General features: G+C 36.6%; 1 protein-coding gene across 1 annotated transcript; it reads left to right on the top strand.

The window, feature by feature from the left end:
* Positions 1 to 2517: 2517 nt before the first annotated feature.
* ZC3H15 (zinc finger CCCH-type containing 15) lies at positions 2518 to 10375 on the top strand (the record flags this gene model as incomplete). The annotated part of the gene is made up of 5 exons (XM_010178726.1): positions 2518 to 2619; positions 4888 to 4999; positions 7749 to 7901; positions 8995 to 9086; positions 10193 to 10375. Coding segments are annotated over 5 exons (642 nt in total), but the record flags the coding sequence as incomplete, so codon positions are not given.
* Positions 10376 to 10667: the final 292 nt, after the last annotated feature.

Raw genomic sequence — 10667 nt, 5'->3', positions numbered from 1 at the left:
CGGGCTGCCGGGCCCGCATGCCTCTTCTTCAGCTGAAGCGGCCGAGAAAATGGCACACTTTGTGTGCGCGAAGGGGTATGCGCACGCACACCTGATCGGTACCGTGACCCTGCCCAGAAGCGCCGTTCCGTAGCAGTGCTGCCCAGATCTGTCAAACCCCTCCCGTCGCCCTTTCAGTTGTGCTGGTAGGCAGTGCGCTTCTGGAGCTGGGCTTTAGGTTTTCTGCCTCGACTTTTTCTGACCAGAGCTGTCTTTGGACTGAAGATGATCCGACAAGAAGAGTGGGCTTCCTTTTTTTCCTCTCTCACCTTTTCCCTTCTCCACCTCTATACCCTGTGTGTTTCTACATCTTCTGAGGCTGGCTCTCTGTGGTGTAGGTTTGCATTTCTCAGTTTAAAACGTACATGATTTGTTTGGGGTTTTTTTGACACAATTTGACCTATGTGACCAGAGAGGCCTGGAATAATAGTTTTCAGTAAATCTTTCATAGAGTTTGAATGTAAAATAATTTGAAGATTAGTCAATAATATTTCATATTCTGTTCAAACTTGTAATGCTCAATTCCATGGTAAAATGAGATTTTAATAAAACTGCAAGAGGGGTGTGTGTGTGCTTTTTATTAGGATAGCCATGCAAATCTTCCACCATACCAAAAAAAAAAGTTATGCTGAGAGTATAAAGAGCAGTTATAGAAAACTAAATGTTTGCCTGCATCAGTTGGCAAGGGAGTTAGTAGCTGCTCAGCTGCTTAGGCAAATATTCTGTGTAACGCAAGTATTCTTTTAAATCTAGTGCTGCAGAATGTTATTGTTCAGTTGTTTGGGAATGTTAGTTTAGAGTGGGTTGTTCTCTCTGCTGGCTTCAGTGTTTCCAATGTTCTTGCTGAATCCAGCTACGTTCTGCTTTTTATTTAAAAAAAAAAAAAAGGTGGAGCTGAAAGGGAAAACACTTACATTGATTACTAACAATAATTTATTACATAATTCAAATACACAGAGATTATATATTCCATGTGGGATTTGCCACAGGAATAAAGTGTGTGAGTTATCTATTTTTTTTCCCAACTAGTTATTTTGACAAATTAAAGACTTTTCCAATTAGCATAAAGTAACAGAAGACTTACTACTATTGCTGGGAGATACAATGTAAATGAAAACAGGGTGACTCTGGAAATTTGGAACTGATTATTCTATAATTTTTTTAGAATGTTAGGGCTTCCAAAAGTATGTTTGAACTGAGATAAACATCTCACTGGATAAACATCTGCTACTTGTTCCTGGAAGGAAAAAGAATGTTGGTATCAAATCAAAGATATGGACAGGCTTCTAATGTAGGTATTTCAGTTACAAAAGTAATTTCTGCTTTAGATACTTGTGTGAAAGTGAGCTTTTTCTTTTTTTAAGGAAATTTTTAATAGATTTATATACAAACCTGTCTCTAACAATAAAAGTAGAGTTGTAGAGGAAGAATTGTTTCAGTTGGTAAACAGAAACTTCTTGCGGTGGAGTTTGAGAAGTAAGAACACCTGTCTGGACTTGACATAGGAGTAAGACTTGTATTCCAACTAGTAGAGTTAGAAAATGAAAAGCTTTAAAATCACAGCATATTAGGAGTTGGAAGGGACCTCGAAAGCTCATCCAGTCCAACCCCTGCCAGAGCAGGATCACCAGACCAGGTCACACAGGAACATGGCCAGGCGGGTTTTGAATGTCTGCAGAGAAGGAGACTCCACAACCTCTCTGGGCAGCCTGGGCCATGCTCTGGCACCCTCACAGTAAAGAAGTTTTTCCCCATGTTCATGTTGAACCTCCTATGCTCCAGAAGCACCCACTGCCCCTTGTCCTGTCATTGGACATCAGAGCAGAGCCTGGCTCCTTCCTCCTGACACTCACCCCTTACATATTTATAAACATTGAGTTAATCAATTATAAGCATTAAAATACCTTAAAATAAAAAGTAATGTGTTATGTGACGCAATATTAACCTATGTAACAAATATAACACTTTTTATTTTCAGGTATTCATATATGAAATAATAAGTTATTTCAAGTAGATAGGAAGAAAAAGCAGTATTCATGGCTATTCAGTCTTCATATTTTCATCAGCTGTTGCTTGGATAGTTACAAAAACCATCTTGTCCTTTTGTTTTGAGGAGCCTGAAAATGCTGCATATAACCTCACGCTAATATTGGACACAGGTCTGGTGATTAAAGCAGTAGCTCACACAAAAGCAGCATTTAGTAGGTTCTTTGCAAAAGCAAATTTTAAAGATGATGTGAGGAGTCTAAATATTGTCCATATTATTTTCTGGATTGCTGGAGGAAGCAGTCTATGTTAAACTGAAAACCTGAGTGGAGTGTCATGTCTGGTTTTTTGTGGTTGTTTTTTGTTAGGTTGGTTTGGTTTTTTTTGTGGGGTTTTTTGGTTTATTGATTTTTGGTATTTTTTAACAACTTAAACTTGTTCCAGCTGTTGGACAGTTTCAATTAACTTGGCTGTATTTATCTCTTGATTTAGGACAAAACATTTGGCCTAAAGAATAAAAAAGGTGCAAAACAACAGAAATTTATCAAGGCTGTGACTCACCAGGTTAAATTTGGTCAGCAAAATCCACGTCAGGTAAGCATTTAATCTGTAATGTTTTCCCACTGTGTAGTGAAATAATCTTTCACTATACATATAGATTGTCATATAATACTGAAGTAGAAAAAAGTTGAGATGGTATTTGCCTGATGTATTGTGACTAGCACAGATTTAACTAGATGGTCTTCTTGCAAAGCTTGTCTAGCTGAGAATTAGGTACCAAAGAACCGAAACTCATCTAATAAGGATGTGTGTTTCTTTATGTAGAATTATAATAGTAACATAATTGAGTTTAAGGTATACCTGAAAGTAAATTGTAGAAACTGGCTGTTAGCAAAGTGCAGTTATATGTTCTTTCTCTTTTTTTTTTCTTCTTTAATTCTTACATAATCGAAGAAATTGTGAACCATTAAAAATAAGAGTAGTTGTTACTAATATTAAAATTGGAATGAGCAAAAGATTAAAAAAATGTATTAGCTCATATGTGCTGCTTGTTCTACTTGTGGAAGTATTTATTATAATTTAAAATGGAAAGAAGTCTGACAAGTATGCATTTATTTGATGAACTGGTCAAAGAAACTGAAATTTGGAGCCACTGTCTACTCCTCTGCAGTTCTTTTGTATGATGAAGTAAAATGTGATGTGGCTCAGATACATTTAGATTACACTTAGTTGGAAAGCACAAATTTTGTGAAGATATTTTTATAATGGAAGTGAGCCAGGTCTCCTATTCCTTTAGTGCTAGGGAAACTAGTTACTAAGTATTCATGCAGCTTCCTGTTCTGTGATTAAGCCTGTAGAACATTACATTTGCATCAGCTACATTCACGATACCTTATTTATGCTAAATTCCTTGCATAACATAAGGATAAACTAACAAATGTCAAGTACAACTTTAAAGATGAAGTTGATATTTGGGTCATTAGATCTAACAGTTTCTTGTAATGGGAAAGACTGCTTGATGTCAATTCAAAAACATTGGTGTTACTTGAACAGTGTTTCTGAAATTTCTGTAAGAAATCCCTGAATCTGTAGCACCTAATGGAATATCAGTCTGGAATTAATCAACCTAAAATAATTTGTTTCTCGAATGCTATTGACTGATGGATGTCAGAAGTTAATTTTTAGAACTGATTATACTTTTCTTACCCTGTACAATGGTTTTCAGTTAGGGTTCTCCCTGAGAAAGAAAGAACACTTCAAATCAATTATTGTTGTGTCCCAAGATACAAATGAAAATGCTGTCAAGCTTTTTTGTTTAAAAAGAAGCAAAGACAAACTTCATCTTCATGCTTTCAGAACCCTAGGGTGAAACAAAAGCGTTCTTGAAGTAGTACTACTTGTAGTTGACATATGTGAGTCTACATGCTATATAAAATAGGATTTGTGGACTTTCAGTATGGAAACTGAGTGTTCTGTATATGGATCAAATTAATTTTATTTTAAAATAATTTGGCGTTTTCTTGCCAAATTCACTAAGAACAAAGCTTCTTTCTTAATATTACACTGTATTTTACCAATAAAGTACACTATGTATTTGTATAGTGGTGGTAGCCTCACTAGCTTCCCTTAAGGATAAGAAATAATCTAAAAATGGTTCTCTCATGTCCTCTTTTATCTGTCTTCATTCTGCTTTACCACTCTGGTATAGATACAGGCCTTTTTTGGTTTATCCTAAGGCAGAGTTGCAGGGTATCTTTATACACAAACTTTTCTTTTCCTAGGTGAGCTTGCTTTTCAGTCCTTGGCCCCTGATACCTATAAAATTAATGTTCTTGTCTTACAGACCACTGATTATCGATGAATTTATATAAATTCAAACAAAAATGCAGTTCCTAACTTCTACAGATAGATTTCCTGGAACTGCTACTGGTATACATGAAAAGGAAGAACGAAGCAGCATGGGGACTAAAGATAGAGAAGCTTTTTGCACTGATCTTGAAGTAGCTGCATTAAATACTTGCCCTGCTAATGTATCACAACAGAGCAACTAACTTTTCCTCTCCTTAGTCTCAGTATCTTTCACAGGATTTCCGTGAATACGAGTAAATGTGTCATGTAATGGTACTTATCAGCATCTCATGTCTCTGACAAATCACATTTGAAATATCTCAGAACCACTAGATGGCACTGGCCATCCACACAAGGGCAGGAACTCTGAGAAATTAAGAAATCACAGGTTCTTTCCCTCCTCCCGTTATAAACTGATCTGAAATGATTTGCTATTTTAACATACGCTTCAAGTGAAGTGAGTAATGTCATTCTAATTATATGTTAATACCTTCAAATTTGGGTTCATTATAGGCTGCTCAAACAGAAAGTGAGAAGAAACTAAAAAAAGAAGATAAGAAAAAAGAATTACAAGAATTAAATGAACTCTTTAAGCCTGTGGTTGCTGCACAGAAAATTAGCAAAGGTATGGGTAACTGAATTATCTTTATTTGTTCTCTTATTCATATAGCTACTTCAGGTAAAATACCCTTTAAAAATGACAGTTCACTTTTTAGCGAAGTAGATACATTGGTTTCCTTCTCACATAGTGTACCAAGTAGTTTGTCAGTAATGATTTGACTTTTTCTTACAAAGTCATCTGGGATCATTAGAATATCAAAAGCTACATTGATATAGACGGAACAGCTGTAGATACTTTGCTGTATTCAGGTTCATTAATTAGATGCTTCTGGATGAGCAGAATGATTTTTTTTTTGTGAGTGTGATGATCTCTGTTTAAAGGAGCCTGTTCTCCTCGGGGAAATGTGCCCATCCAGGTATTACAAGAAATGTAATACAGTAATTACTGACTTCACAGAAAACTTGCATTTAAATCAGAACAGTAAAAATTTTCCAATTACCTCTGTCCCACCTGACAGTTGTCATTAGGACTTATGTTGGGGTCCATGCGAGGAACAGACTACAGCACACCAATATGATGCTCTGGTAGCCAATTTATTGCACAAAGCTTGCTATTTTTATACATTGTTAATGTTCGCACACACATCTATCCGACTCCTAATAGGCTGCATGCATCTTGCACGCTGTCCACGTTGGCTAAGCTAATACACTATTGGTTGCTAACTACTGAACACTTTCCAAATCACATCTGTTCCATATTGAACACTTTCCAAACCACATCTATTTCATCCTGTCCCACGCCCTGCTTATCTTCAACCTTTACCATATTGTGATGCCACATTAGTCTTAATTTCCTTGCTTTTCTCTTCTTACTTGGCCTTGAGTCTTCTTACCTAACCTTGACTCTCTTATGCTAAGCTGAGGCCCACTTTGGTTCACAACATACTCATGCTAAGCTGAGGCCTACTTCGGTTCACAACGCCTCGATTGCCCAGGCGTCTGCAGACTTGGCTTTGAAAGTGTGGTCTTACTTGGAAGTCAGTTATTGAACAAATTAGTTTTGAGATGTAATGTAAGTTTGAGTGATAATTCTAGGAAACTACATTTGGCTACCTTGTAGGAGGAAAAAAACCTATACTTTTAGGAATTAACTAAATGTTGTTAGCTCTTTATTAACCTTCTGGAACTAATGAAATTATGCACAGTATTTTCTGTCTAAAAAGGTGTGAATTCCATCTGTGTCTTTAAAGCAACCCTGGTATTTGTACACTATGGTACTTACCAGCAACAAAACCCAGTTTTCTGTTTTCCAAATCTGCAGTGGTCAGCTTTTTCCAAATAAAGAAGCTCTTGACTTGAAGTTATTTTAGAAGACTAATATTGTGTAATGAAAGCTTCGGTATTCTATTGAGATTGCCAACGAGGAGAGCTGTATTACCTGAAGTTCTTTTAGGGATCCATTCAGTGTTTAAAAGCTAGATTTTTAGTTAAGATTTTTAAACAGGTGTTGCTGTACATACTCTAGTCACTGGTGATTTGCACCAAGCTTAAAATCAAGTGAAAAACTTGAGCTTAAAATCTTACATGAGAACTTGATGAATGTTACAAGTAAAACATTTCCAATTTAGTTGTGTCTCATAAACCAGTGCTGTACTTGGCACTGGTGAGGCTGCACCTCAAGTACTGTGTTCAGTTCTGGGCCCCTCACTATAAGAAGGATGTTGAGATTCTGGAGCGTGTTCAGAGAAGAGCCACAAGGATGGGGAGGGCTCTGGAGAACAAGTCTGATGAGGAGCAGCTGAGGGAACTGGGGTTGTTTAGCCTGGAGAAGAGAAGGCTGAGGGGAGACCTCATCACCACCTACAACTACCTCAAGGGAGGTTGTGGAGAGGTGGGTGCTGGTCTCTGCTCCCAGGTGATGGGGGATAGAACAAGGGGAAACGGCACCAAGCTGTGGCAAAGGAGATTCAGGTCAGAGATAAGGAGGAAGTTCTTTACTGAGAGGGTCGTCAGAGGCTGGCACAGGCTGCCCAGGGAGGTGGTAGAGTCACCATCCCTGGATGTATTTAAAGAGTGGGTAGACGAGGTACTTAAAGATATGGTTTAGGGGGTAGACAGGAACGGTTGGACGTGATGATCTCGGAGGTCTTTTCCAACCGAGCGATTCTGTGTGTGATTCTGTGTGTGTGATAAATACATTTCTACATGCTTTCATGTCTTTTCTTAATTCCTAATGGTCTAATAATTCCTTTAATGGGATGATATTTACTTAACCTGTTGTTACATTGAGTAGTTCATACTGTAAAAACAGTTTCTTATTTGGGGGCTGTGAGCAGCCATCTTATTTCTATTATTAAAGGAAGCGGTCTGAATGAGTGTAAGTTAGATTATTATAATTTATTCTAGTGTGGTATTGATCTGTTAAGCAAAGACTGACATCCAGAAGGTGGTTTACTTTGAAAAGCAAAATAGCTTATTGCATAGGGAAGATAGTTACAGAGCGTGATATCTTGTATGTATTATATGAATGAATAATTTACTTGGACCCACTGCTATCCATATTTCTTTAAATAGTCCAGTGCCATCTTTGGACTTAATGCAAATACCATGCTATGCAAAGCAAATATGACATATTCAGGACATAGAGTCTTTACTTGTGATGAATGTCACATTAAATAACTTTAATTTTTAAAAACGTTTTCATTCTCTACAGATCCTAAAGATTGTGTGATCTTAGACATTGTTTTTAGAATTTTAAATATACAGGTTTTGCTTAATAATAGTATTAAAATATAAAAGCTTTCTTCACCCAGGTGCTGACCCCAAATCTGTAGTTTGTGCATTCTTCAAGCAAGGACAGTGTACGAAAGGAGACAAGTGCAAGTTTTCTCATGATTTGTCTTTGGAAAGGAAGTGTGAAAAACGAAGTGTCTACATTGATGCAAGAGATGAAGACCTTGAAAAAGGTATACTACTTCTAGAAAAGGACTACTAAACTATTCTGGTTCTGGATTTTTAAGATTAAGAGTTGTGCTGTGTTGTGGTTTTGATCCTGAAGAGCCTGATCAGCGACCAAGGCGAGCCATGCCACTATGTTCAAAGTTACGAACAACAGTGAGACTTGCTCTGGAAAGTGTGCTCGCATGTATTCTTTAGACCTTGTTTAGTAAAAGAAGTATGTCCCAGTGATATTGGATGTTTTTTAAAATTCAGCTGCGTAACATGTCATACAAGTAGCCAGTTATACAGTATTTAGTCTTTCTTCTAGTTGCTACTTTCTTCTAAGTTCTATAGCATGGAAGTGAAAAAAGGAGGAAGTGTAATGAGCAACCCTAGATGCCTTCCAGAACTATTACTAGTGTTTGCTCAAATGTGCGCAGTGCTACAATTAGAATTTACTCTGGAAATTTTTTTCCTGCGACTATCTCTCTTTTCCCCAAATCACTTGATGGGACAGTACTCTGCATTCTACTTCTACTTAGTGGGGGTTAGAGATTCTACAGTTAAAATAATTTCTTTTTTTTTCCACGGTGCATCATGTCTTAGCTTTGAGTTTTTGCCAGTATCATCCTAAATGACTATGATAAGATCCCATAGTCACTACTGTTGTTACTATTGGTGATCTTGCTTCTTTTGATGGCGTCTTCTTTATTACAGAAAACTTGCAGATGAAGAGAGATAATCCCAAGTTGTATTATCTGTATTTCTGGACATTAGCCTCCAGCCATCTCTCTTAGACATCTTTCTTTTCTTCTTTTCCTTTGTCCACACTCAGTAACGTGTAGATGGAATGACACATTCTTCAGTCTTTAACTGAAACACACATCATGCATGTCAAAATATAAGTTTCTAAGGCTTTTGGGGAAATTGTCTTGTGAGCAGCATAGGAGAGTTTGAAAACTTTGAGTTTATTATAAAAGCCTGAATTTATTTTCCGTTTTATAAACTAACAAAATTTAACAGTTGCATGTTAAAACTATTGTCAGGGAGAAAAGCAACTCGACAAGCGTCATTTAGTATTTGGAATTTTTGTGAAACAATCTGTTTGTCTTTTTCTAGATACAATGGATAACTGGGATGAGAAGAAGCTGGAAGAAGTGGTGAACAAGAAGCATGGTGAGGCCGAGAAGAAAAAACCCAAAACTCAAATAGTATGTCTTTTTTTTTTTATTGAGCTATAGTAGAGAGAATTAATTGCAGACTGGTATTAGATATGTTTATTAGTATTCTGAGTATACAGTTGGGCTGATAGTATTTCTAATAGTGTATTTTAAAAAAACCCAAACAAACATAAAACAACAACAACCAAAAAAAACCAACCAAAAAACCCAAAAAACAACAAAAAAAACATTCCAAAGCTCTTTCAGTCATGGTAAGTTATTTCCTCATATCAGATACAAATAGATAGTAGATAAAGTGCTTTCAAAATAGAAATCCTAAAGGAATCAGTAATGTATCTAACACATCCTGCTTGCTTACAAGATTCAAGTGCTGTTATTAGTTACAGCTATCTCATTTCAGTTATTTAGCTACAGTTATCTCATTTCAGCAACTGCCATATACCTTGGCTTATTTATGTACTGGGTGCCATAGAAGTCTGTATATTTAAGTTTTCTCCTGTAATCTGAAATATACTAATAGAGAGTCAGTAGTAGTTTCTGATCTCTAACTTCAAGAATATTCTTTATTTTGTGCACTAAATGCTATGATGTCTTATCTTCCCTTTCTCATTCTTCACAATTATTTCACCTTGTTTTCAATTGCAAATAATTAAAGATTCCTTTGATACTGCTTTACTGTACCAAAGTTTGACTTCCGTAAATTTAAGTGTGAACTATGAATTGCTTGTTAAAAGTTCCAGGATGGCATCTTTACCTCAGTATGATGAGCTGGAATGTTTAACATCTGAGGCAAATTCAGTTTCTTTTTATTAAAACTAGAGTGGTGATGGTGAGCAGGAAGAGACTGTCAACATGCTACCAAAGCTGGATTTACAGTAGTACAGAGTTCATTCTTTCTAAATTGGGATTATATTAAGGGGAAAAAGCTGTAAACTACATGGGTTTTAGATAATTAATTGTACTTCTTTTGTGTGCTTTTTTAAGTAGCTATGCGTTTCACAGGTTTCTTCTGTTTTGAGCACAACTGGCTTTGAATTGCTATACTTCTGACATATACATGTACATTACTACCCCAGTAGTGTAAACTGCTGGGGATGAAAAGAGAATGTGCTGCTAACAGCCACTGTTTTATACAGGTCTGCAAATATTTCCTTGATGCTATTGAAAACAACAAATATGGATGGTTTTGGGTCTGTCCAGGTGGAGGAGACAACTGCATGTATCGCCATGCTCTTCCTCCAGGTTTTGTATTAAAAAAAGACAAAAAGAAGGAGGAAAAGCAAGATGAAATTTCTTTAGAAGACCTAATAGAAAAAGAGGTAAAATTGTCAACAGGTACTTCTTGGTGGTATTTGGGTTTGTTACTCTGAGGACACAGTTGTAAATAACTTTCTAATTAATAATTTAGAAGTATAAAATGTTTTTAGAGCTGTATGAGCTAGAGTGAAGGATGCATGGTATTTGATTCATGTTTTTGTTTAGAAACTTATTACCCAGCTGTGAGAGACTGAAAGAGCTATTGAGTCAAACATTGTGGCAAGGAAGGTTCTCCATAACAGAAGACAAGCTCAGTCTATCAAACAGAGTCACAGAATATGAGGAGTTGGAAGG

This window comes from Mesitornis unicolor, unplaced genomic scaffold (assembly GCF_000695765.1).
Source record: "Mesitornis unicolor isolate BGI_N332 unplaced genomic scaffold, ASM69576v1 scaffold25452, whole genome shotgun sequence".
In the NCBI taxonomy this organism is placed as follows: Eukaryota; Metazoa; Chordata; class Aves; order Mesitornithiformes; family Mesitornithidae; genus Mesitornis; species Mesitornis unicolor.
The sequence above is the reverse complement of the archived record's forward strand: the minus strand, read 5'-3'. Positions and strand labels throughout refer to the sequence as shown.